Consider the following 25,254-nt stretch of genomic DNA (forward strand, 5'->3'; position numbering starts at 1 on the left):
AGAGCCTTCAGCTGTGCCTCACTGTGTATTTAGTCCTTGTTAGGCAGCTGCCACAGAGGAATTCTGGACAGAGAAGGGCACAAAACAGAAGGCAGAAACTGTAAAATGTCAGCTCTTCACCTTTAAAAATAATTTCAATGAGAAGTTACCTCAGTTAAATTTATTTGTAAAATGCTATATTATATATAGCAAGAGCACATCAAAGTACCTGTGTTTGGAACCAGTAACAACACATTTTCCGTGAAGAACTAAAAGCAGCACATTTCAGAGCAACAAAACTTCAGTACGTCTGTACAAAAGGAGAATTAGTAAGGCACTTCCTCTAGGTTGGTAACAGTAAAAGCACCAGTATCCTTTGAGGCAATACAACAGTAATGAAAATGTTAATTTTAAACAGACATACTGCGCGAGACAAAGGCCTGGGTGCTCCTAGGAGCAGCTTGTAATAACACTGGTCTAAGCCAGAACAAAACACAGCAGCATAGTACAAGACTTTGTATTTTACCTTTCTGCCAACATGATTAAGGAAAATTCATAAAATCAGGTTAAGAGCAGAGCAGCAGCAGAACATTTTGCAGTCATTATCAGTATGTCTTACTTGTCACAAGCTCTTTACTAAACCAGTAATGTTTACTTTGAGCAGGCACAGCCCTTGTGACTGGGAGAGTATTCAGGCTTGGCTGTGCCCCTTACTGGAGCTGCTTGACACTTCTGCCCAGCAGCAAGGAGGAGCCCGCCACAGACACTGCTCTCCAACATCAGCAGATACCAGGGAGTCTGGCATTCTCCACAGCAAGCCCAACAGGCATTGGCTAAAAAGCTTGGTAACCACAGTGCTCAGGTGCTGTTGCAGTCATCTTTAGTAAAAATTTGGCTTGGCAAAGAAGTAAAATACCCATAATTCAAAAAGTTAGGCAGCTGAGAAAATGGGCAAGTTCTTCACATTCCGATGTATCCTTTTCCAGCCCTTATTTTTCTAACAAACCTACTAATTTACATCATCTCTACATGAGAAAATCTAGATTTCTTTTTTCTTAATTTAGGACTTACTATATTAGCATACTAACTATATTTGAAGCCATGTTAAAACCACTTTGGATGTGCTGTGTGCTAGCAGTTTTTAAACTTTCAGTAAACATAACTTTCTTTCAGTGAAACAAATATATTAATTTCCAGTAGTGAATATTTCTCTATACTACATCCCATAGGTCTGGGTTGCTATGCCCACATACACACTGCACTCCTGTCCTTTATAAATTTTAATGATTTCTTAAGCCCTTCTCTCTCATATAATTAATTTAAAATTGTGCTTATTGACTATTCTGGATTAACTACTCACTGACACACTTGTAACTCTCACGGGGTCTCTCCCACCTTTCATTCCACTCTAGCCTGTGGCACACTACCATTCTACCTCACATTGAGTTGAGATTTAAAAAAAAAAAAAAAAAAAAAAAATTTGAGAGATACTCAAGCTTTTATAGGAATAATAATCTTAGGAGAGCTGAAATCATTCTGTTGCTTGCTCTTTTTAAAATTGCAAAGAAAAGACAAAACTCTCATTGTTGATCCTGCATCCTTCAGAGATGGCAGTGCCAATTCTAGTGTCTGGAACTGTGGCCAATTCAAACGTTGTCTTTGCTTGTGTGAGTTTACACAACGAGTGGTTCCCAACACTGCGTTAACTTTTCTTCATTGACTGTGTTGACAACAACGTGGTCACGGTCATATTGTGTGCCTCCTGTAAAGAAAAAAAATTCAGAGTGTAGATTATGTTTGAAATAAGACAAATGTACTCTGGGTTTCAGGCAGCTCCAGTAAGTGTAGGCAGTTTCTCCCCGAGGCACTGAAAAGAAACTCATTTTCATCACTGCCTGCTTTTGCAATGAATTTTGAAACAAAGGAGCTTTGTCTGCTCCTCTCCACCCCATCAGTAACTCAGTACCTTGGCTTGTTCAGCCTGGCTGGGAAAGGAAGGAAATACTGCAATACAGTCAGGTGTAGCTCCTTTAAGACTGTCACTTCCCAAAAGCCAAACTTGGCTGTTCAGTTTCCCATCAGCAGCTGTCAGTTGTCACTTTGCTCCTAAGATGATGTTTACCCCATGCAGTAAGTCCTGCTGCTAACAGACAACGAAGTGTGGCCGTGCCAGAGACAAGGTCTGGTACTCATTAACTCTTTGCCATTATCACCCTGGTTTTTGACCAGCTGCATCACAAGTTGCCACACACAGAGTACCACCCAATGCCCAGCTGTTTCCACTGGCAGCTGAACATACCTGAATGCCACATACAACCCATTCGTAGAGGGGCTGAACTTAGTCACATAATGCAATGCCAAACGTGTTCCCATAGAGGAGCACTATTAATATGCTGACTTAGGAAAACTCAGAGGCAAAGAAGTTTGGTTAAAGCTGGAGGTCTGAACTGACATTTTTTTCTCAGATTTAGTACATGCTGCTGAGGTGTAGGGCACGTGCATCTCGTATAGTACAACACACCTGCAAAAGCAAGGGAGGGAAGAGTCTGACTCCCTCCTCCTTACACCCATCCTTTAAATATTTATAGACATTGATAAGGTCTCCTTGCAGTCTTCTCTCCAGTCTGAACAGTCCCAGCTCTCTCAACCTTTCCCCGTAAGAGAGATGCTCCAGTCCCCCACTCATCTTCACTGCCTTCCATGGGACTTTCTCCAGCAGTTCCCTGTCTTTCTTGAACTGGGAAGGTCAGATCTGGTCATAGTACTCCAGATGTGGCCTCACCAGGGCAGAGTAGAGGGGTAGGATGACCTCCCTTGACCTACTTTTCCTAATGCATCCCAGGATGCCACTGGCCTTATAGGCCACAAGGACATATTAAGGGCTCAGGGTTAACTTACTGTCTCCCAGGACTCCAAGATCCTTCCCCTCAGGGCTGCTTTCCAGCAGGTCAACCCTTAACCTACACTGATGCATGGGGTTGTTTCAACCCAGGTGTAGGACCTTATATTTTCCCTTGTTGAACCTCACTAGGTTCCTCTCTGCCCAACTCTCCATCCTGTTGAGGCCACGCTAGATGGCAGCATGTAAGCCACTCCTCCCAGTTTGGTACCATCAATGAAATTGCTGAAGGTACACTCTGTCCCCTCATCTAGGACACTGATGAATATGCTGAACAAGATTTGAGCTAGTACTGAACCCTGAGGAGCACTGTTGGCTACAGGTCTCCAGCTTGAGCCTGCACCTCAGAGGGTTCTGACCCTCTGAGCTCTGTCACTCAGCCAGCTCTCAATCCACCTCACCCTCATCTGATGCACACTTCTTGAGTTTCTTCATGAGGATGTTATGGGAGACAGTGTCAAAAGCCTTGCTGAAGTCAAGGTAGAGTATATCTGCTGCTCTCTCATCTAACCAGCCAGTGACAACATCACAGAAGGCTGTCAGAATGGTCAAGCATGATTTATCCCCAGTGAATCCATTTTCACCACTCCCAATAACCTTCTTTCCTTCCACATATTTAGAGATGACATCCAGAATGATTTGCTCCATCACCTATACAGGGACAGAGGTGAGACTGTAGTTTCCTGGGTCACTCTTCTTTCCCTTTCAAAGATCACAGGGAGCATCCTAATAATATCTGCCATTTCTCTCAGCACTCACAGGTGCATCCCACTGGGGCCCATGGACCTCTGCACCCTACAGCCTCACCCTCCCTGAAATGAGGGAAAGGCAAGCCCAGCAGCTGAAATATAACATAACAAGTGAACATAACAAAACCAATTCTAGGAGATCTCAGAAATATGCTGCACAACTGGAGTCCTGTATGGGCATGCACATTTAAGAGTGGCACTCAGCACCAAGGAAATGGCACCTCAAACCCCATAATTTCTCTGCTTCAGGAACTTGGGGAATTCTTTCTGGTGCCTGACCCAAATTAGAAAGATCTGAGAAATCCAACATGATTTCTCTTTCTTGCCATCACCAGGTAATTACTAAAAAGCAGTAGTGATATACTGCAGAGGTATTTACAAAGTTTTTCTGAAAGTGGGGGAAAAAGAAGGGAATACCAGAGCAAATACTCCCACAGGGGGAAAACCTTCACTAGCAGCTACAAAAAGATAAGACCAGCTACACAGCCCAGTTACCACTGGGAGTGCAAACCATGCTTTGTTAACGGTGTCAGATACAATGTAAACATGTTGTAATGGGAAAAGATGAGATTTTTTTCAGTGGAACCAGAGAATATTTACTTTGATCGAGCTGTGTCTGCACAAAGCTTTGTGCTATGCCAGTGTATCCACAAGGTGGCATTGGGAACTGCACAGCTCAACAACTGCGTTCATTTGCTGAAGAATTCCTTGCTGTTTAATTTGTGGTCAAGAACAGATCAGCAGAATTGGCAGAAACAGGTAATGTTCCTACTTTTTCAATTAAAAGCTAGATTTACCTATTCTTTCATATTTACTGTACATATTTACTTTTGGTTTTTAAACTAAGAGTGCATTTATGCTGAACATCACCAAACTTATCCATTGTGAAGTTCTTCAGTTATAAATGCAGAATATCTAATTGCTTCTAACTTGATTAACTGAAGACAAGGTACTGTAACAGTATTTCTGTCTGTTTGGTGCAACTCTGAACTGACTTTAGAAAAAGGTACACAGAGCCACTGTGACTAAAGACTCTCCCTTGAGCTGGAGTCTTTGATAAGTTTATAACTAATCATTTTTATGGCAGTAAAGAGAATTTGTGACTGCTTGTGCCAGTGTTACATTATGGTCAGACAGTAGATAACCCTTTTCTCATAGTTCTGACTGTTTTGTCCTTCTGAATTCAAAAGTGCTGACTGTTGACTATGATTCTTTTTTGTTGTTGTGTTTGGTGGTTTGTGTTTTTTTAATGCAAAATTAATTTTAAGTGACTAACAATATTAGCAGCTATAAAAAACTTAGAAAAAAAAAGCAATTATGAAAGAAAATCTGACTATGCTAATTCTGCTAATCATTCAATTTGTTGCTTTTCCAGACCTATGAAACTATGAAAACCAAGTTCAGAAACAATATCCACATGAATCAAAGTGCTGTGACAAAAGTGACTGTAAAATACGGATCCAGTGCTCAGAGACCTTTGGCTATTGTGGCAGAAAACCATGTTCACAATAAAGGTATAGTCATTAATAAACAAATTAAAAGACATTTTGCATCTAATCACAAAGCCTGCCTTTGCTTTCCTAATAACTTTTGGCTATTGCATCCACCACTACTATATAAGAATATTTGCTCTATACAAATTAGAGGTAATGACAAGCTATAGTATTCTTGCTTCAGCATTTTAAATAAATTACATTCACATCATCCAGTGCCATGTAAAATTAACTGGGGTATCTACAGTGAATGGACACCAGGAATACAAGATAAGCAAGTACTGTGAGTTACTATATGTTGAAGAAATGAAACAACGTCCTAGGGCCTGTATAATTCAGAAGGTCAGACTAGATCATCAGGTGTTTTTTGGTTCTAGATTAAAGTAACTATAACACCATCCTTAATTTATAGGCACCTTTAGTGCTTATCCCACTGTAAATGCCATGTAATTAAGACACAATGTAATGAGATAATATATTTGCTTACCTTTGATATCTAAAACCAGCTTGGGTTTCATCTTGCTATAAATCCTGCCATCAGGACCAACATGCCAATATTGTTTGTCTTCATTCCGCTCAAATGACAGACCAAGTTTAGAGCCAGGAGTTATAAGATTCCCAACAATTGTCAAGCAGCAGTCTTCTGCCATCTGTACCATCAGAAAGGCAACAGCAGTTATTCAAAACGGATATTTATCCACTATTTAGTGGATTATTATCCACTGTTTTTTCATGAGATAGAAGAGATGTCAGCAGGTAGAAGAGAATCTAGGAACTACTTTCCCTAAAGGAATGTATTTTTGCCCCAAACTCAAGACTACTTGTTTTTCTTTTGTTCCTGTTTCTGCTGACACTCTCCACCACATAAAAACATCACAACAACCATTTTCTATCAGATTAAAAGGAACAATTAGCACCTGCCTCTAGCAGTGGCCAATAGCAGATGCTATGGAAGATTACACTCACTCTGCTCTTCCATGCAATATCTTCCTGGTAATCTCCCCAAGTCTACAGCAACTTCCAGCCCAGAGACTTTTCCATGCAGAGTTGGTACCTTTAATACTCAGCTGGTTTCTGTCCCATATATGAATTTATTAGTTACTACCCACCGAGATCTAATGTAACCCTTTTACATTAACACCTTTCAGTATCATAACCAGTATGTGGCAAGCAATTTCAAATCTTAACTGCTACTATTAAAAAAAAAAATGATAAGCAACTACAAGTTCTATCAATCTCTTCCTTGCATAGAAGCCTTTCATCTCCTCCACACATCCTTTTTTACTCTTTGCTTCTAGTTCTGCAATAACCTTCTGAGATAAAGGACACAACTGCACAGTACAAGTGCATGAATTTCAGTGTATCACAACAGTATTTTCTTATTTGTTCTATATTCTCTTCCTAGTCAGCTGCATTACTTCATTTCAAAACTCTGCAAATGTTTTTATGGTTAAAAAAAAAGAACTGGCAAAAGTCAAGCTTACTTAAAAATAATAGTAAAGCTGTATTAGTAGCAGATTACAGTTAATTATTCTGTGTAAGCAATGGTTTTCAACAGATCACCATAAGCTACTTCATAACTTGTGAACATAACAGTGGCAGATTAAACCAACACACATCTGCCACTGCTGATAGAGCCTTAAATTCCTAAATATGCTGGTTTGAAAAAATATTTCTTACTATCATAACCTAGAACTAAAGTAAGTCGATTTAGTTCCACAGTTCTGAAATTCTCATCTGTATCTGAAAATGTTCTCTGGTGGCACTTGAAAGACTCAAAAGTTACACATTAGTCCCACTAGGCCACTACTTCACCCATCTCCAAGAAACTCATGAAGAGTGAGGAGACTTGAATCCATATCTGCTCTTCCTATCCGTTTCTGACAAAGCAAGCAGATTAACTTACTGCTCATCCCACCTACCTAAAACAGCTCTTCCTTGAAAACCTCAGGCATACCACAAAGTACAGTGACTCAAGTGTATGAGGTGACCTAAGCTTACAGGAAGAAAGGCACAAGTTCTTCCAATGAAGAACTTCTGTGTCTGCCTGCGTGCACACAGCTACCCACACACAAGCTAATTTTCTTTTTTAAATGTGCCGAAATGTGTGTGCACATTTAAATGTGCAAATTTTTGTGTGCAAAGTACGTTTAGTCCCATTCAACAGAGAGATGGCAATGCTCTGTAAGAGTTCAATCATTGAGGACCAGTGTTGCCATTCCACACTAAGCTACCTGACTGGTATTCAGCACGAGCTGGGCATTTTCTCTGCAGAGAAAAACTGCATCGTGAGATAGAGAGATGGGGACAAAACCAAATAGCTTTCATCCAAAGCCATATAATACCACACTGTCTTGCTATGAACACTTCTAGTGAAACATTTGAGAGGCTCTGTCAAGAGAGCAGCCTTTTGTATATGATATTAAAGCTTTTAGCTTACTTTGCATCACTCTGCTGTCTACATAAATCCCTTTTACTACTGCATGTGTCCTGTAAACATGTCCAAACAATGCCTTAGCTTATTAACAGTAAGATTCTTCCCTCCAGCATAGATGACATAGTTATAAATGGCTCCTTTGAAGTTATACAATCCTATAGAAAAAGTTCACATGATTCTTTGCAGTCATGCTGCTTAATGGTATTAAAGTAACTTAATTTTATTTGGCTGGCATCCCTACCCAAGACTGTTCATGCTTAAACATTATGAACTGTGCATACTTCTGCTCACCGCAATGACAATTCGCACATGATTAGCTTTATAGACTGTGAGAAAAGTAGAACTTCATCTGGAAACTTGTACAGAGGAATGGAAAAGGGATGAATGCAACAAATACAGACAGAACCAGAAAAAACAAAGCAACCTCCAAGACAAAAGAATAGGATTTTATCTTTAAGCTTGCCTGAATCCATTACAGAAGAGGATATAACCTACATTGCACTGATCCTTTTTTTCAACCTAGTAAGCATAGTTCAAAGTACTGTCAGGAAGGTCCTAAATTTTAAAAAGTGTCCCCTTTTAAAAAGTGACACTTTTATGATATTTTCACTGTGGAGAAAGGGAAAAGGGAAAGGGAAGGAGCCCGTGAAAAACAAGATTTAACCTTCTGGTGTTTGTACTGATTAAGATATTTTTCTTCAGGGAGAAAGTAAATCATAATTAAAATGTATCAAAATTTCAATTACATCAAAATAGGTATCATACAACTAGTTTACATCACCTAAAAAAAGCCAGAGTTCAATTAAAAAACTCATCAAAACAAATAAACCCTTATAAGAAGTTTGTATTACAGCTGAAACAGAATAAGCCTATAAAATAAATTAAGGTGATACAGTAGGTATTGAGTTCAGAAAGCCCTACTATTGGAGAGGAAAGGAGAAAGTTTCCATTGAACTTGAACCTCACCCGGCTCCTTATGAATCCATCCTGATAAACCCAAATTTGATCACATGAGTCTGTATCTTCTGCAACTTGTATTCTGAGAAGATTCAGATTGTCCAAGTTTCCATCAGCTGACATGAATTTTCCTGTTTCCTTGTTTCGAAGCCTGAAGTACACACGTTTCTGCAGAAAAGAACACAACTCTTGAACCACAGTCTGAGCACAGAACACATCCTGCTCTGGTTAACTTCACAGCCATTACTGCACAGTGCTGAATTCCCCACCTCTTGCCTTCTTTCAGGAAGCTTAATTTTTCTAGTTTAGATTTTAATTACAAATTTCCACAAATGTCTAGGACAAAAGCCAAGCTCTGAGAACTTGTCATTCTGCATGGAGAGTTTTAGGGTTTCTTATCAGCACATAGCAGACAGTTGAGGATTTTTAATTCAGAGAAGCACTAACTTCTCCCTGCTAAGTTCTTGTACAAATGCTGTTCACTTTCACAAAGGGTGCACTAGGGCAGTGCTGCTTATTTCACTGGCAGCAAATATTGCACTGCACATTTGTGCTGTGACTTCTTACACATTAGCATTTCTGTTCAGACAGGCTCTCAGCTAGGGCAGTCAAACTGCATCGTTCCTTGCTCTGCTTAAGGCTATATAAAGACAAGTATGACAGCAAGCAAATGCATTTGGTTATAGGTACAAGTGACTTCTGAATTAGAAAAAGTTTCCTCAACAGAATATGGGTCAGCAAGAACCTCAAATGGTAAAGCTCACATGATAAGACATGGTTGGACATTAGAAAGAATTTCTTTACTGAGAGGGTGATCAGGCATTGGAATGGGCTGCCCAGGGAAGTGGTGGATTCTCCATCCCTGGAGATATTTAAAAAGAGACTGGATGTGGCACTCAGTGCCATGGTCTGGTAACTGCAGTGGTAGTGGATCAAGGGTTGGACTTGATGATCTCTGAGGTCCCTTCCAACCCAGCCAATTCTATGATTCTCTGATTGCAGCAATGGGCCAAATCACATGGTCCTTATTTAGAGAACAAGATGAAAAAGCCACTACGAGAGTAAGTTCTGCCATTAGATTTCAAGTTATTCTGCCAAGTAACAAACAGGGAAGGAAGGAAATTAGAAATAAACTCCTAAATCAACAATATGTCAGTCTTAGTTGAAGTATCCAATTTTGTGGGCCAATTTGCTTGCTGTTCCAAGTATAAAGCAGATAGTACACACAATATGCCAGTGACCGTGCTATGCCAGTTTAAGTGCTAATTATAAAAACTTAAAACAATTTAGATCCATGAGTTAAAGCCATTTGTTTGTTAAAACAATTTAGCCAATCCTTACATGCTGTCTTCTACAGTTTGATTAAAAGTAGGCTTAAAACATAGTTTAGACAGTACAGTGCAAAGCCATGTCACACAATCAAATAGCTCTTATTGAAAGCAAAACTGGAGAGCAATTTTTTACACAACTGCCATTGCTGAAGCTTGTGACACTGAAGACTAACATTGCCTTCAGCTGTATAATAACCTCCCAACACCATTACAAAATATAAATTAGTACCTGAAAGCCTTGTGTCAAATCCTACTCACCTGCAGTAGAGGTCTCAGAGAACCTATCTGACAGTAGCCACTCACTTTATACCAATCCGGTATTTCGCTCGGTGATAACAACATCTGACGCCCCCTGTAATTACTCTGCTCATAAATTATCCATCTGTGAGGAAAAAAAACAGTAAGAAGACTGAATTCTTTTTTTCCCCACTTTGGAATCAACACATTTAATAGAAATTTGCCCCTCAGAGTAATTACATTTGGCTTTGGAAAGCAAATGACCTTCTTTTTTAACAAGTCTTCAAAAAGAGTAAAACCATATTCTGATTTATATCAACTGCATTGAGGACACTGCACTTCACATTTAAAAGTCTTGCTGTTTAAAAACGACATGCTGAACAAAATAAAGCATTTTCTTGCCTTAAAGAAAGAACCCAACTTTTAAATATCATCTTTTCAGGAGGCACTGTGGGTCCTCAAGGAGTATATATGTTAGATGCTCTTTACATACAAAGCATAAGCTAAATTGCTGCATGTGCAAAGCCACCAGTTTGGGTGTATCTCATTCTGGACAGGCCTGAACTGCATGGGAAAGAACTACTAGGGATGGAGACTGCAACCAGCAAATACTGGAACTTCAGCAAGGTGAAGTTCTCTGGGGTATTTTGCAAGAGGTTTTATGACACCTTTCTTCTTTCCTGCTACCTCCTTTTCCCTTATTGATCTGTTTTCAGATGTTCTGTATCAAGAAGAAGCACACTCACCTTAATTTTTGGTGCTTTTTCACAGCCTAATGCACATCTATCCCCAGGTGTGAAAGTAAGAGAATTACAGAAAGATGTCTTAGCAAAGGAAGAGAAGAAGAAAACCCCATCATAAGCGAGGTAGTAGGGGTGAAGATGCTCTGAACCCAGTATTTTGACACATTTCAGCAGCTGACACTACTATAAGGAAATCAGAATTTTCATATTGTAATCTACACAATTCTAGTGAACAACCAGAAGAAAAAAAAATATGTATATATTGATCCAACAGGACACATGCACGATTCATTATTCCATTATCCGGAAGCATGGTAACCACATTACTAGCAAAGAAGTAACCTGATGTTTAACCTCATGTTATGAAAATTGAGAATTAACTCTATTGTGGTTATGGTAAAGGACACTGAAATCTCAGGAGGCTTAAGAAAAATGGAGCATGTACCTTTTCTTACAATCTTTGTTTCAAACTTCAGCTCAGTGTGCTAAGGAAACCCTTGCACCAGTTTATCCACAGGAGGATATTGTTTTCCTCTACTCATCTGGTATTAGCTATCCACTTGAGGGCAGCCTTAAACTATCCAACAGCATCTCTCTAGCACACACACCTTGGAAACTTACCTCTTCAGGAGAACACATTTAAATGTGTAACAGTTAAAAAAACAAGTCACGTTCTTCAAGTTAGAAAGAAACTGAACATACACTTGGGGCAAGTATTTTGGAGGTAAAGATTAACAAACAGGAAAAACACACAAAAAAAGAGAAATATAACCAAGCTGGAATATTGGGTGGAAGGTAACACAGTACTTTTCAAAATGCTTCCAGACCAGTGTTAAACTTAATCATAGGACTTCTTTTTACATGCTTTTCAGAAGTAATTTAGAACACAACTGCTTCAAAATAGCTAACAAATTTAACTGCTAGATTTACAACCAAGAGTCTGACCCAATTCCTGCAGCAAAAGGAATCATTACGAAGTGCCAAGAGAGCATCAATTAATTGTGCCCATAACATCAGGGTAAAGAATGAGCACGAAGACTTAATTAAAACATTTTGAATGTGACATAGATGAGAAATGGAATTTTTCTGATTGAGACCTTAAACAAAAACACTGAAGTTGTTTTATAGAATGCTATGCAGGCTGCTTTTTATATGGCATGAAAGAAGACACATTGTGAGCTTTATTCAAAGTAATTTCAATTTCTAGCACAGGTCACCAGTCAGTGATAACATGTTGAAACACAATGAGTAAAGGTTCCATAAAAAGAAATGGCATTAATGCACTGTACACATTCTGATGCTCTAATTTTATACTCCTTGGTTTTTCAAACCTGTAATTTTTCTGTTGAGTAAGCACATAATTTTAAAGAATCAAAAAGGGATTTTAAACTTACATGCCACCAAGGACTTGAATTGAAGCTATTCGAGGACTGTATCCCAGGAACTGGAGATTTAAGATTTCTGTACTGAATTTGATTTTCTTTCCTTGGAAATCCACTTTTTCAAAAAGAGCTATACAAGGCTCAGACAGCTCCTGCAAAAGGAATATGAGCGTTTTTATATGGTGTTAGAATTACAGATGGTGACTGCAAGTATCAGTACTTGACACAGCATTTATTTCAGAGGTTTCTTCTTGCTCGTTTAAGATCAGAGACCCTGAGTAATGCTTTTGCTCTGCAACAGTTTACTTTTAAAAAGCAATTAAAAGCCCTGATAGAAAACACACAGGGGATTTTCTTGCATGGAACATAAAATTTCCCTATCTTAAGGCACACAGGAATGTCTCTGTGGTCAAGTCTTACATAATATCTTAACTTTGTTTTAAAATAAATTTTAATCAATGCCACATCCCTCTTCCATTGCACTAACCCTACTCATTGCAGGAATTTTCACCTTCAGATATGAACATGCAGTGAGATAGTATTTATTTCTACAGCTTCAAATGACAAAGCCTTGTCAGCACTGCTTATCACTTCTCTAATTTTTAACTTTAATTGCAGGTTATGGCAACATGAATCTCTGACTAGAGAAAAGCTCCAAGATTCATACTTCTGAGGTTAACTTCACAACTTGAGCAAAAACTGTAACGTCTGAATCCTTCAAATTTCTGTGGGGAGATGATTATTCTCCCTCTCTGTCAAAATGCTTCTGGTGTCAAAGGGATTCTACCGACATGAAGCTCCTTGCGAAACAAAATTCATTTAAAGTGTCTTTTGGATAACAAAGTGTTAGACTCTTTTCTGTGTGGCAAAGTATCTGTAATGGACTGGAAATAAGCTCTGATAACTAAGGCCTTCCCCTGGAAGCTGCTAAGGAAGGGTTTGAAATCCCCCAAGGTAAGGAAGGCAATTAAAGCCTGAGAGTCCTGGTGGTACAGTTTATGCTCCCAGATAGAAATGACCCTGCCACTCCCTTTCTTGGAATTCTTCCAGCCAGAACTGCATAAAAATCAATGCCATAGCCAGAATTGCTCCTTCCTGTTGTCATGTGTTTGGCATGCTCAAAACACATCAGCTGGACGGGGAACGCCCGACATGACGCCAAGTCCCGACAGACTCCCATCTGGCCTCAGGCATGGGAACAGGCCCTCCGAGGCAGAGGTGGCTCCAGAAATGCACAGCAGCAAGATATCCACGCTTTCATGTGACTCTGTTAGGCAAGACCTCATGTCTACCAATTTCCAGACAGTACTTAAACTCCTCTTTAATCTTCCTGTAGATGTTAAAGGGTCCAGATGACGATGCTGCGTGAGCAGCCCCATTATGGTCACAGCAGTCGGGGTTATCACACAGCAGCTGAGCTGTGCATCCTGATCCCCCATACACTCCCTACACTGCTGAGATTGCCAGGCTGCATCACGATGATGTCTCAATATCTCTGATCCCTCAGCCTTTTTTCAGAGCTCCACCTGCACTCCGAGACACACAACTGGTCAGGCAGCAGCCCTTGAGCCACATGCAGTGCTTCAGAAATCAGCTGCTTACAAACAAAAACACACACAGACAGAAAAGGAAATCCTCTAATTTTCTGCCACACCTTTCACTCTGGGCATGTTTAGATTCAGTAGCAACACTGTTACATGAAACGTTCCCCATAGGAAGAAGTGAAAGGGTTTTTTTCAGTACTTCCCACTGTACAAAGCTGGTGCTCCTGCATATCTCCATGAAGTTATTTCACAGAGTTGTTCATTAAAAAAGTATTTTCAGCATGACTGTTCAAGCATAAGCCACATTCACAGTTGTTTTTATACTGTGTTGAGGAAAAAGAACACGTGGTACATACAAAGCAAGCACAATCAAGTAAAGATACAGTGTAAAAAAACAAACAAACAAAAAACAACCTTGAACTTCTGAACAAAAGGCTATTTAACTTCCACTTCCAAGTTTATCAAATATCCTTTTATCTTTTTTTTATGGTCCCTGAGATGAAAGACAGGGTTAAACTCGGTAAACAATCCCAAAATAAATCTGAGAGGTGAAACCTCTACTGAAGAAACCAGTATCCAAAATAATGGAGTTCAAGTTTTGGTAAAATTATGAGAAATTAACTGTAATAATATTATAATTCCCACCTAACTTTTTATTCTCTGTATTTTGGTTTGCTAATAAACCTCTTCTCCACACATGGGAAGCCTCTGAAGAAGGATGCAGCAGCATGTGATTTGTAGACTGATGCAGCACCACTCTACTGTCTGAAGTGTTATAAATTGTAGGGCTAGAATAAGTTTTAAAAGTTATAAGATCTCAAAAGAGGCACAGAACTGGCACTTGGCTGTTTTAACACAAGTCTCTGTCACAAATAATTAAAACTTCCCATAGTAAGCTGATTCTTCTAGTTTGAAAGAAGCATTTTAAACCCAAGAACTTGATACTGACGTATATTATATTATATTATAGCCTAATTAATCATGGACATTAATTCACCCACTAAGCTTGGCTACAGAAACACTTCTATTGTTTTCCATACAATCTGCCTACTGGACAGTAAAGGAGTTCTTTGGGAAGACATAACCTGCTGCAGATGTTTGTACATCAAAATGCTTGGGAAAGATGAAAGAGGAAGACACATTTTAGCTCTCCTTCATCAACTGCTGCATCCCTGACAAGTTACCAAATTCTACTGCAGTGCAACAAAGTTGCCAAATTCAGAGAAGCGAGCCAATAGTGTACTCCACCTTTTTAAAATGACCGCAATTTCTTCATATTGCCTTAAGTTCCTGGATTCTTGACCACACTTTACTAGTAATTACTTTGATCTTAAAAGATACTTGCAGGTTCCATATATGATCCATTATAATGATTAGTTATAGGCTTGAACAAACTTGTTCCTCACCACCGGCGAGTTACAAAATATGTAAATGTTGTTTAGTTTGTATCCACCACACGTAACAACAATAATTTTGCTAAATGGCATTGGGTGTTGCTGTACTTTACCTTGAAGGGTGCATTATTTCCCGATTAACTCAAATTGCGTTTCCTTGATGATAGCAATAGTGTTTAATAATTACATGTATTTCATGCAAAGTTGCTTAGTTTTGCTTTTCAAATATGCATAAAAAACAAGGTTTGCAGTACAGTACAATCTCCATACTCTCGAGCTGACATTTTTCATCCCACTCAAAGTGGTCTCTCCTACTGCAAAATAAAGAGTCTGACACATCCTTGTTTTGTTTTACAGAAGTCCTTTCATGAGCTGTTATTCAAAACAGTGATCCCAGGCAGCTGCTTCTGTTGTGTCCTCTCTGTTGCACAACCAGCACAGAAGTCAAAAAACCTGAACTGCAGCCAGGACATTTAACTGCTACTGCACAGAAACAAACCTAAAACTACTCTTCTGTTGCCTATGCATCCCTAGCATTTTTACTGTTGCACAAAACTGGGAGGGCAGACTCATCAGTGTACTCATCTTTACAATATTTCTAATAGCTATACTTACAATATTTATAATCCGTAAGGATTTTATAACTGCCTGGGGTGAACAACCCATCGCTGTCAGATCAGGATAGATTCCTTCTTCTAACACATACTGGTTACCAGAGAATTCTTTCTGGTCATACACTATGCAGCTGCAGGAAAAAGGAGAAGAAATTACCTCTTAAGAATTCTGTGCAAGTAAACAATGCTAATTTTTCTCAGTCTTCAGCAGGAGCTACCAACAGAAACATTATTTACTGTGTTTTGTCTGACAAGCTGAAGATTGATATGTAAACATCAGGTGTTAGAAAGCTGGCTGCTTTTAAAAAACTTCTATATTTAAGTGATTTTGCAGTATTCATTCAATATAACTTACCTGCCATCTAAAATTTTTGAAGACTTCACAGCAAATGAATCAATACATCTTGTGGTTTTTTCTATTATTTGGCAGTTACCCTTGAATTCCGGCTCTGAAAATAACTGGACCTTTAAAAAGTTATGAAGATATTTAAAAACAATTAATTTTTCAATATTCAGTAATATGGCTCCACCATTACCCCTATAATTAGATTAAAACTTAACAACCCAAATTCCTCAGTTGTACCAATTTTTGTTGTTGTTGTTGTTGTTACCTCTTCAGTGTTGCAGTACTTGTTCAAGACAGCAAGGTAACACTACCAAAAAATCACCTCTGGCTGCAAATTACTCAGTAACATCCAAAATAATTACAACACTAAAAAAGACAGCTCCCTGGACTATCTGCTGGAGAGAGGAATTTAATTTCCACAGAATGGCACATCTTTACTAAAGGGCCATAAGTGGTTTTGATTATTAATCCGTTCAGTTTCCAAGACACATTCTCTTCCCATCATGTGAAAACTGTCTGTCTCTCAGAGCATAAATGGTGCATAGTGTTGGCAAAGTATTCAGAGAGCCAACAGACATGGCATATACTCCCAGGACACATGGGCTTTATGTGCCTTTGAAAGCTTTAGTTACAGTCACGTCAGTCCTTCTTCCTCTGCTCAGAGGATGAGAGAGGATACGTCACCTGGAGTCTTTTGTTCTTGTTAAAAAGAAAAAAAAAAATCTAAGCAGCAAACCTGCTAATTTGGATAGAGGATAATTAACCCTGATCACACAGAAGTCATTCGCATTATCACATGCCTACCAGCTTTATTCACTCTTGACAGAGATACGAGTGTGGGCATGTACAGTGTTCTCCACAGAGGAACATGCTGACAAGGGATGCAGTCTGTTGACTACAAGCCACAACTTCTTTGTTTCCTCAGGATAAGGTCTTAATAGGCACATTATATACATATATGCAAGTATTTTTTCATGCACGCAGCTGAAAATAAGCTGAAAATAATGAGATTTTTATTCCCCGTGGTTTATACGTTATGCCTGTGCAGGAGATACCAGTGAGGCATGCTATTCATCAGGAATGCAAAAACAGAAAGCTAAGACTTTTCTGCCTAGATTTTAGTTCCATGACACACTTACCATTCTTACTAAAATGAAAATAAAGGTGACTTTTCACGGGGACAAACATGAAAAAGCTCAGAGTTATGAAAGGATGAAAAAAGCTGCCAACTAGCCTCACTGTCAAAATAGAACTTGCACATAGGAGACAGTCCAATGTAAAAATCTGTTAACTCTCTGAAGGGACAAGTTCTCCCTGACATTTATTTCTTTTAGTTATTGACAAAGACAGGGTTAACTCAGATATATTTGTGAGTGAAAGAGATTCCCTAAGTTCACCCATTAACAGAAGAACTAGGTTCAAAAGGAATTAAGTCAGGACTGTACCATGAACAACATTTAACTTGTGAAGCCCTCACCTCAACAATAGAATCCAAATAGCTGAGGGCTGCAGACTCCAGATCCTCAGAATAATCACTGATGACCCCTAACAGCTCACTTGCTGAACCAAATATTGCCTGTACCCTAAGTTCTGACAGCTACTGCTTCTTAAATCCCACCTTCCTTGGGCCTTATTATTTCTTAGTTACAAAGTTTGGGAAGCAGCCTCCCTTCACCTGTGGTTCTCACTGTGTCCAACTAGTCAGCCATCAGTGCTGGTGTTACAACAGACAAAAAGCTCTTTGTTTCTACATCTTGCAGACACTACAAAGTATGTTTAATGCACTTAAAGAAGTGTCTTACCTTCACTTTACCCCTTTCACTTCCAACAACATCCTGCAGAATTTTGAAGGAAAAAAACAGAAGGAAAAAATAACATTTTAAACAGTTATAAAATAACAAACATACAAAAGTCTACTTTTAATTATTGTTTAAAGAATGTACATAAACTGGATTTGATAGAAAAAGTATAGCTCCAAATACATCAGCGAAACTTGCAGAACAACTATGAACTGAACTCCTTACCATAACAATGGGTTGAACTGATGATATTTTGCAATTCTTGCCCCCCCATGCCTCAATGCTGGGATATAGCCCCTTAGACAGGACATACTGCTCCCCTGTAAACTCAGGATTCTCATAAGCCACCCACCTAAGAGAGAAAGAAACACAGGGTAATGAGTGAAAGTCACACTACTTTTAAAAAATACAGATGTGTAAATTCATAGCTCTCCTAATGTAAGAAATAAAAAATTCTCCTCTCAATTGCCAAACTGTGGTGCTATTAAAATCCTAAACAAACCCATGTACCTAACACTCCAAAGCCCATGTAACTCTCACTTCCAATCACTCTAGTGCTTTGATATGAATTAGCTAAAGACCACAAGTTCAAATGCATCATCTGCTAGATATCCTAAAAGCTGTCTCCACTAAGAATACTTGGAGATGTTTCAAAATTCTATTATTTTATCTAAATCAAACCAGAATTTTTATCCAGATCTTCTCTAGAAAAATAGATTATCAGGATACTTTTTTTTTTTAAATAGAACTAACTTTCAGAGTAATCTGGGCAGTAAATATAAGAATACTGATTTTTAACACTGCCTGTATATACAGTTCCCTTATGTTAAAGCAAACATCAACACACACACCAACAGTAAGTTCAGTAGCAGCAACAGGCACATACATTAATGGAGCAGTCTGTGTCCTGCTGGAAAACAGACGCTGGGAGGAAGAACATCCTTGAAAGTTAAGGATTAAAGCCATCACAAATTTTTCCAGATTAATGTGTTTAAATTCAAAGCCATTGATTATTATTCAGCCAGACCTCATGCCTGACACAGGCCACAAACTCAGATTTTTGCATGAGCTACAGCTCATGTCTCAGAAGATGCCTTTTTGAAAGACACTGAACTTTTGAGATACACACTGGAAGTATCAGAAAAGCAAACAAATCATCACAAAAATCTCTCCCACATTCACTTCCCTCCTGCAGTGCTTTATTTCTCATCTGAACTATCTGCTGCCAGCTAGTTTTGCTATACACAGTCTACTGTTTTTCAATAAACTTTCTAGTATGGCATTCTTCTGACCCTGACCCCATTCTTCTGACCCTGACCCCATACTGAAAGCCCAGGTAAAACATTCCTGCATCTGCACACAGTTACTGGCCACATTCATTATATTTATGCAGGGATCAGGACATCTTGCTGGCTCCTGATTATACAGCATAATCTTCTACTCCAAGTAAACCAGCTTTTAATTTTAGCTGATGCATGAGCATATGCTAGGTTATGCCAAAACCCACTTTCAGAGCAGTCTTACAGCATTTCAACACTAACAAAAAATTTCACACCATAAAGCCGTAAAATGATACAGAACTTAAGATTTATAGTGGAGTCTAACTATCACCATTTAAATTCACCATAAAATGATCTACATGTGTTGAGCAACTGTATTCTACATTGCTACAGTTCTGTTCCAAGCCAGAGCCTCTGCATATACAAGACATGGGATAACTTCAAACTGAAATAAAGCTGCATTAACATGTATGTGCTGAAAGTATGAACTTCATATTATTTGTTCATGGCAAGCACTCAGTGATTTCCATTTATCACTATTCATATTTCATGGTTTGCCTCAGACAGTCAATTATTTTAACTTGTTATGCACTAATTACTTAAGGCATATTTCAAGGCACATTTCAAAATCATCTCATAGTAATGCATCAAAGAGACATAGGTATGTATGATAAATTGAGCAGACAGTTCAGATTATTTCAGGTATGTCTATGTCTGTATGCTACACATAGTGAAAGCTGTGAATATGAAGTTTCCCTAACCAATTTCTTCAGCAGATACTTATTAAATTTTTCAATGCACAAATGCCAGGCTGTGACTACAGAGAATGACAGTTTAACTTGATGGACAACTATGCAAAAAAGCATTTCTGATATGAAGTGAATGATAAAACATACCAGATGCCCCCTAAGAATCTCTTGATAATAGTTATTTTGCTTCTTCTCATCTACAAAGAAGCCTGAATACAAAAGTAATAAATGAATCTCACTTTAAACCCATGTTTAAGTTGAAATCAAAGGAATTTAAATAAGTAAGCACCACTCTCCCATGCAAGTGAGCCCATGCAGTTAGAGGGTTTATGGACTCAGAGTTTATTGGTGAAGTACCTGTGTATTTTCACTTCATTCAGAAGCCCATACTGACTGCTGAGAGTAGTAATAACAACATCAAGGACAGGCAGCTACATCCAGTACCAGCTAAACCTGTCAGACCTCAAAACTATCCCTAGGAAGAAGCACTGCTGTAATCCAGCTTCTGACTAACAGAAAGGCCTGGAGAGCAAGACATCACCTCCACACCTGAGCTAGAGAGTCACATCCCAGCTGCCAGACACCACAAATCTCAAGTACTGCTCTGCAGCATGGCAACAACAACCTTGCCCCACAGGGAGCACGTTCTCCTAACACAACAGTTTTTGTAACCCCCAGCCCTACATAAAATGCCTTAGTTGGGCTGAGCAGCAGCCTCATCCCAGGCTGCTGGCAGGGTGGTGCTAGAGACCTTCATTCCTCTGCACCAACCATGCCACTGGAACCAGAGATGTAGAGAAAAGTGTCATTTATATTGTTAGTACTATTATATGCACATTATCTTTCCCCAGAACCTTCCATGTCTAGGAAGTGCAGCTCCAGAAAGCATCTGGAAGAACAGCCAAGAACTCAGGCACAGATAACTGCAAAAATCAGCTTTGCCCACAAGTAGCCCAGGATTCATCTTACCTAACTTTATCTTTTAAAACACTGGCCATTTCTCATTATGTATATGCTCTCTCTAATGTTAGCTGCTAGGGCCAATCCTCCTCTTTGTATTACTCACACTCATCTTAGGACAGGACAGATGACTCCAGTCCTAGAACGACCTTCCCTCTCAGCTATGAAAGAAATGGCAACCACTGTACTAAACTAAATGCCTTAGTTGTAAAAAGTAAGTTTTCAGGTACAGAAGCACTCCTTCAGGTCTCAAATAGAATCCACAGTCTGTAAAGCTTAGATACTATATGGAGACACCAGGTTTAAATTGGCCCATATATGCTAATCAGACCACGAGGGGCCAGGAGTTAACTGGCACTTGGCAGATCTGTTGCATGATTAACAGAGAGGATGAGGTAATGATATTCTATACATAGGAAAGAGAGAAAACAGGTTCTCTATCATACTCCTTTGTGCTTGTGATTCCTAGTATCCCACAGACCTGCAAATTTTAATTTCATTACTTCTTGAAAGGTTCTTTAAATCACTAGTTCAGTTCAGAGATGAAAGGAAGTGGAAACTTTGAAATCTTCTCCCACAAGGTAACTCAAGGGGTCTTGCCCTTTCCAGCTCCCAGGGAAGTTTTGTTCTTTTACCTCACATGTCTTTAATTTCAGCCATATTACTTTCCCTAGTGCATCTAAATTAAACTTACTATATTCTGGCTCCTGTATGTGAACTACTCATGACCTAATGATTTCTTTAATATTGCTATCCATCTGATTTCCTTAGTATCAGCTATCCACGAGGCAGCCAAATCTGCTCTGTAGACTAATTACTCAAAAATTAGGGGAAAACCAGGGAAAAACTACATGAACACAGTAAGACAGACATCTACGTAAAAAACAAAACAAAACAAAACAAAACAAAAAGCCCACACACCTGGAAAAGTTCTTCGACCAAATTAAAAAAGGATCACCTAAAAGATGGGAGCTTTTTTGGTATTTTTGGCAAAAATTTGATGTGGTTATGGATAAAGAAAAAGTGCACTTCAAATATGCTATTCCTGTGATGGCATTAAATACAAGCTTAAAGAATTTTTAAGCAGCAAGGAAATCAAAATTGTTCAACAGTTGACTTTAGTACTTGCTTAAACTTGTAAAGGGTGTTACCTGTTGCTAGTAAATCCTAGCAACTTCAAATTCTGCCAATTTGAAAGTAAAGATCAAACCCTACTTACAAGCAGAAAGGTCTCCTCTTTTCTGGCAGTCTGGATTTCTTTCTCACACCCCAATGGCAGAATAATAAAATATCCTGGATTTTACACTTGGCCAATTTCTGAAGAATGCTTAAGAGCAAAGGATTTTCCTTTCTAAAGAACCCAATCTTCTTCACCTTAGGATATTTTGGGGAGGATGTCTTTACAATGGATTTCACAAAGATTTTAAAATATTGCCTGGAATTATTCTTCAGAAAGACAGCTACTGAAAATTTTAAAAGCCAGTCTTCAAATACCCTCATATGGAATATTCACTCCCTAGATGCAGAGCTAGGCTGTCTTTAGCACACATGTTAGAGATGCAGCATAGCTTAGAACTTGTTCAGTAGTATCTGTGCACTGCAGTGTCAGGTTTTCTTTTCTTTGATATAACCTTTAAATTAAAGAGCAATTAAATTAATTATGTGGGAAATACATGCCATCTGTTATCTGTTACTGCCATAACTGCTTACCCTAGATACCTGTGGTTAAAAGTGTCTATGAAAAGTTCAGAGCTTCTTACATCTTTGATTTCATTTTTTTTTTTGATCAAGTATTTTCAATATGATACCAGGAAGGCTACTTCAAAATATTACAACAAGCTTTTACTGAGTCTGTCACAGTTCACTCTGACATTATCTAAATTACAGTCTAAGCAGCTCAGGAAATTGCTCAGTGGATTATTCATTGTTCTATGACAGATCCTTGAAAAGAAAGACACAAAAAATTTCTACCTGTTAAGCATGACTTAACATGAATCATTCAGCCTTGCTGATACATTAACATTTAGTAAGAACACCACCACAAAAACCCCAAACACTCACAACCTCTTTGGAAACAAAAGGGTCCTATGAGACTTAAGAGTCACCCATTATGAGCAATGTATCTACATTTTCAAAAAGCTTATTGCTACAAATTACATCCTTAAAGAGACAACAAGGTGAGATTACAGGAGCAGCAGCACTATGGGACAAGAATTTTGTTTGTAGTGACTTCTAGCTGCCTTTACCATCATACAGTATCAGAGTCATTCCTAATCATGGAATACTCAGACTCAAGTATGATTCCTATCTCAGCTGCAACATTTACTACAACAGCTACACAAAGGGTGTGATAGGTAACCCACATTCTCTCTCATTCCCAGCCTTCAGAGGTGACTCCCATGGATCTCCCTTGCATCTAACAGAAGACAAAAAGGGCACAGTGGATTCAAAGGCCACTAGGCAGAAACACCCCCCCTCCTGTTGCACCACATTCATATCCCAATTAAAAGCATTCCCCTGGAACGCACAGAGCTTAATTCTGCAATCTTTATCCAGATGAAGCCTGCGGAGATATCTCACAAATAACACACGGAAAAATTTAGGGCGTGGCTGGGCAAGGCAGAACTTTCAGCAAGGCACCTGCATACAAGGCAGGGATACCATACACCACATACTCTTTTGGTTCTAGTACTTTGAATAATTTTGTATATTTGGAGCTATGACTGCTAGGATTTGTTTGCATTTCCAAAGCACTTCAATGCCATCTGCAAGGCCATGACACTCAATCTGCAACTGATTCACTGAACAAATCAAAAAAGCAAAGTCTATCAACTTAGCAGCTGCATGTGACAACATGTAGCACAAAAAGTAAGAGTTGTTAATGGCCATGTCAATGCAAATTTCTGGGTACCATTGTATTGAAAAAACACACAATAAAAACACCATGGTACTGAAACATTATTAACATCGGATTCATTGCAAAAGCAATTTTACTTTTCAGAACAGACAAAAGCCTCCTAAATATCAGAGTGTGCTAGTGAGCATGGCAGGAATTACCTCCATTTAAACAGAGCTGAGAGGAAAAGCAAGCAATTTGCCTTTAGTCAAACACAAGAAGCCTGCAAAATAACTTCAAAACTGGAAAACTGTTCCACAGCAATTTTGCTGTTGAAGTATTTTTTAAAAATATAGTTATAAGAACAAGGTATTTGTACCTCTCTGATATAATGTAATCTCCTATTTCTATACTTTATGTGTCAGAAAGCCAGAATTTCCTGGGATCATCTGATTTCATAGTGAGAAGAAAACTGATTTACTGTACATGTTCGCAACTTTACTTTTTACATTCTGCAGACAAGGGCAGAAAATTTTATCTGATGACTCCACACAGACATTAGAAATCAAGCTGCTGAAAAACATATGCAACTACCAAATTCTAAAAAGAATAGTGCATTTAAAATTAAACAACAATTTAAAATGTCACTTACACGCCACTTAGCACATTTATAGACTGTGTCCTCAGCCCATATCCGGTGTCTTTCAAATTGGAAATAATTCCTAACACATTAATATTGGAACCCTTTGATCCAAAGTCCTTCTCACTGTACATTATCATATGGGAGCTTGTGAAGTCCTGTAGAAAGAAAGAGAAGCATCAGAAGGAACATGCAACATGATGTCTCAGTGGACTCAGGAGAGGACTCTTACATGTTCATGGAACTTACTCCAACAATCGGTCGCAGTGACTGCAACTCTTCATCATAGCCACCCCAGTCTCTCCAGTCCTGATACACTCCTTCTTCCAGCAAGTACTGATGGCCTTCAAAGCCTGGCTTCTCATAAGCAACCCAACTAAATAACAAAAAGAGAGTCTCGTGTGTGAAAATGGAAAGCTGCCACTCCACGTTGTTATGGAGCAGATACAGATGTGTGAAATTTGTTCATATGCTGTGCACAGTTGCAAATATAACCCAGGCACATATCTAAACCCAAAAACTAGGAAGACAGAGAAAATAAATTTGGTAGTAAATTTGTCCACTGCAATTTACATTCTGTGGATTTACTATTTTTCTTGAAGGGGAAACACTGCAGGTGTTTTCCCACACTTACACTCCTCCCAGCACTTTCATGGATCCCACTGATGTAAGAGGAAGTCTTGTCTTGTCTTCTGATTCCTTGTCATCGAGCATAAAGATTTCTGATTCTATTTCCACATGTCTCCCTTCAAAGAAAGGCTTCTCATAAATGATTATCTGTAGCCGAAATGAGGTAAAAGAAAAATTGCAGAGTATGACAAATTCTGATGACAGATTCTTTCCAAAGGATACATTGAGAGAAAAGACAAGATTATGAAGATAATT

The 25,254-nt window shown here is 38.8% G+C and overlaps 1 protein-coding gene across 2 annotated transcripts in view; it reads right to left on the minus strand.

Moving 5' to 3' along the window:
- Window positions 1–1,454: 1,454 nt before the first annotated feature.
- CRYBG1 (crystallin beta-gamma domain containing 1) overlaps window positions 1,455–25,254 on the minus strand; it is a 97,995-nt gene continuing 74,195 nt past the window's right edge. For both annotated transcript variants that reach the window (XM_071741242.1, XM_071741243.1), the window contains 12 exons: window positions 25,004–25,146; window positions 24,619–24,745; window positions 24,382–24,527; window positions 18,130–18,256; window positions 17,908–17,940; window positions 16,115–16,224; window positions 15,761–15,890; window positions 12,220–12,359; window positions 10,104–10,227; window positions 8,524–8,682; window positions 5,608–5,770; window positions 1,455–1,741 (listed from right to left, as the gene is read on the minus strand). In XM_071741242.1, coding sequence (XP_071597343.1) covers window positions 1,653–1,741; window positions 5,608–5,770; window positions 8,524–8,682; window positions 10,104–10,227; window positions 12,220–12,359; window positions 15,761–15,890; window positions 16,115–16,224; window positions 17,908–17,940; window positions 18,130–18,256; window positions 24,382–24,527; window positions 24,619–24,745; window positions 25,004–25,146 — 1,491 coding nt within the window. In that variant the 3' untranslated portion in view covers window positions 1,455–1,652. The remainder of the gene's footprint in view (window positions 1,742–5,607; window positions 5,771–8,523; window positions 8,683–10,103; window positions 10,228–12,219; window positions 12,360–15,760; window positions 15,891–16,114; window positions 16,225–17,907; window positions 17,941–18,129; window positions 18,257–24,381; window positions 24,528–24,618; window positions 24,746–25,003; window positions 25,147–25,254) is intronic.

Source organism: Heliangelus exortis, chromosome 3 (genome assembly GCF_036169615.1).
Source record: "Heliangelus exortis chromosome 3, bHelExo1.hap1, whole genome shotgun sequence".
Lineage (NCBI taxonomy): Eukaryota > Metazoa > Chordata > Aves > Apodiformes > Trochilidae > Heliangelus > Heliangelus exortis.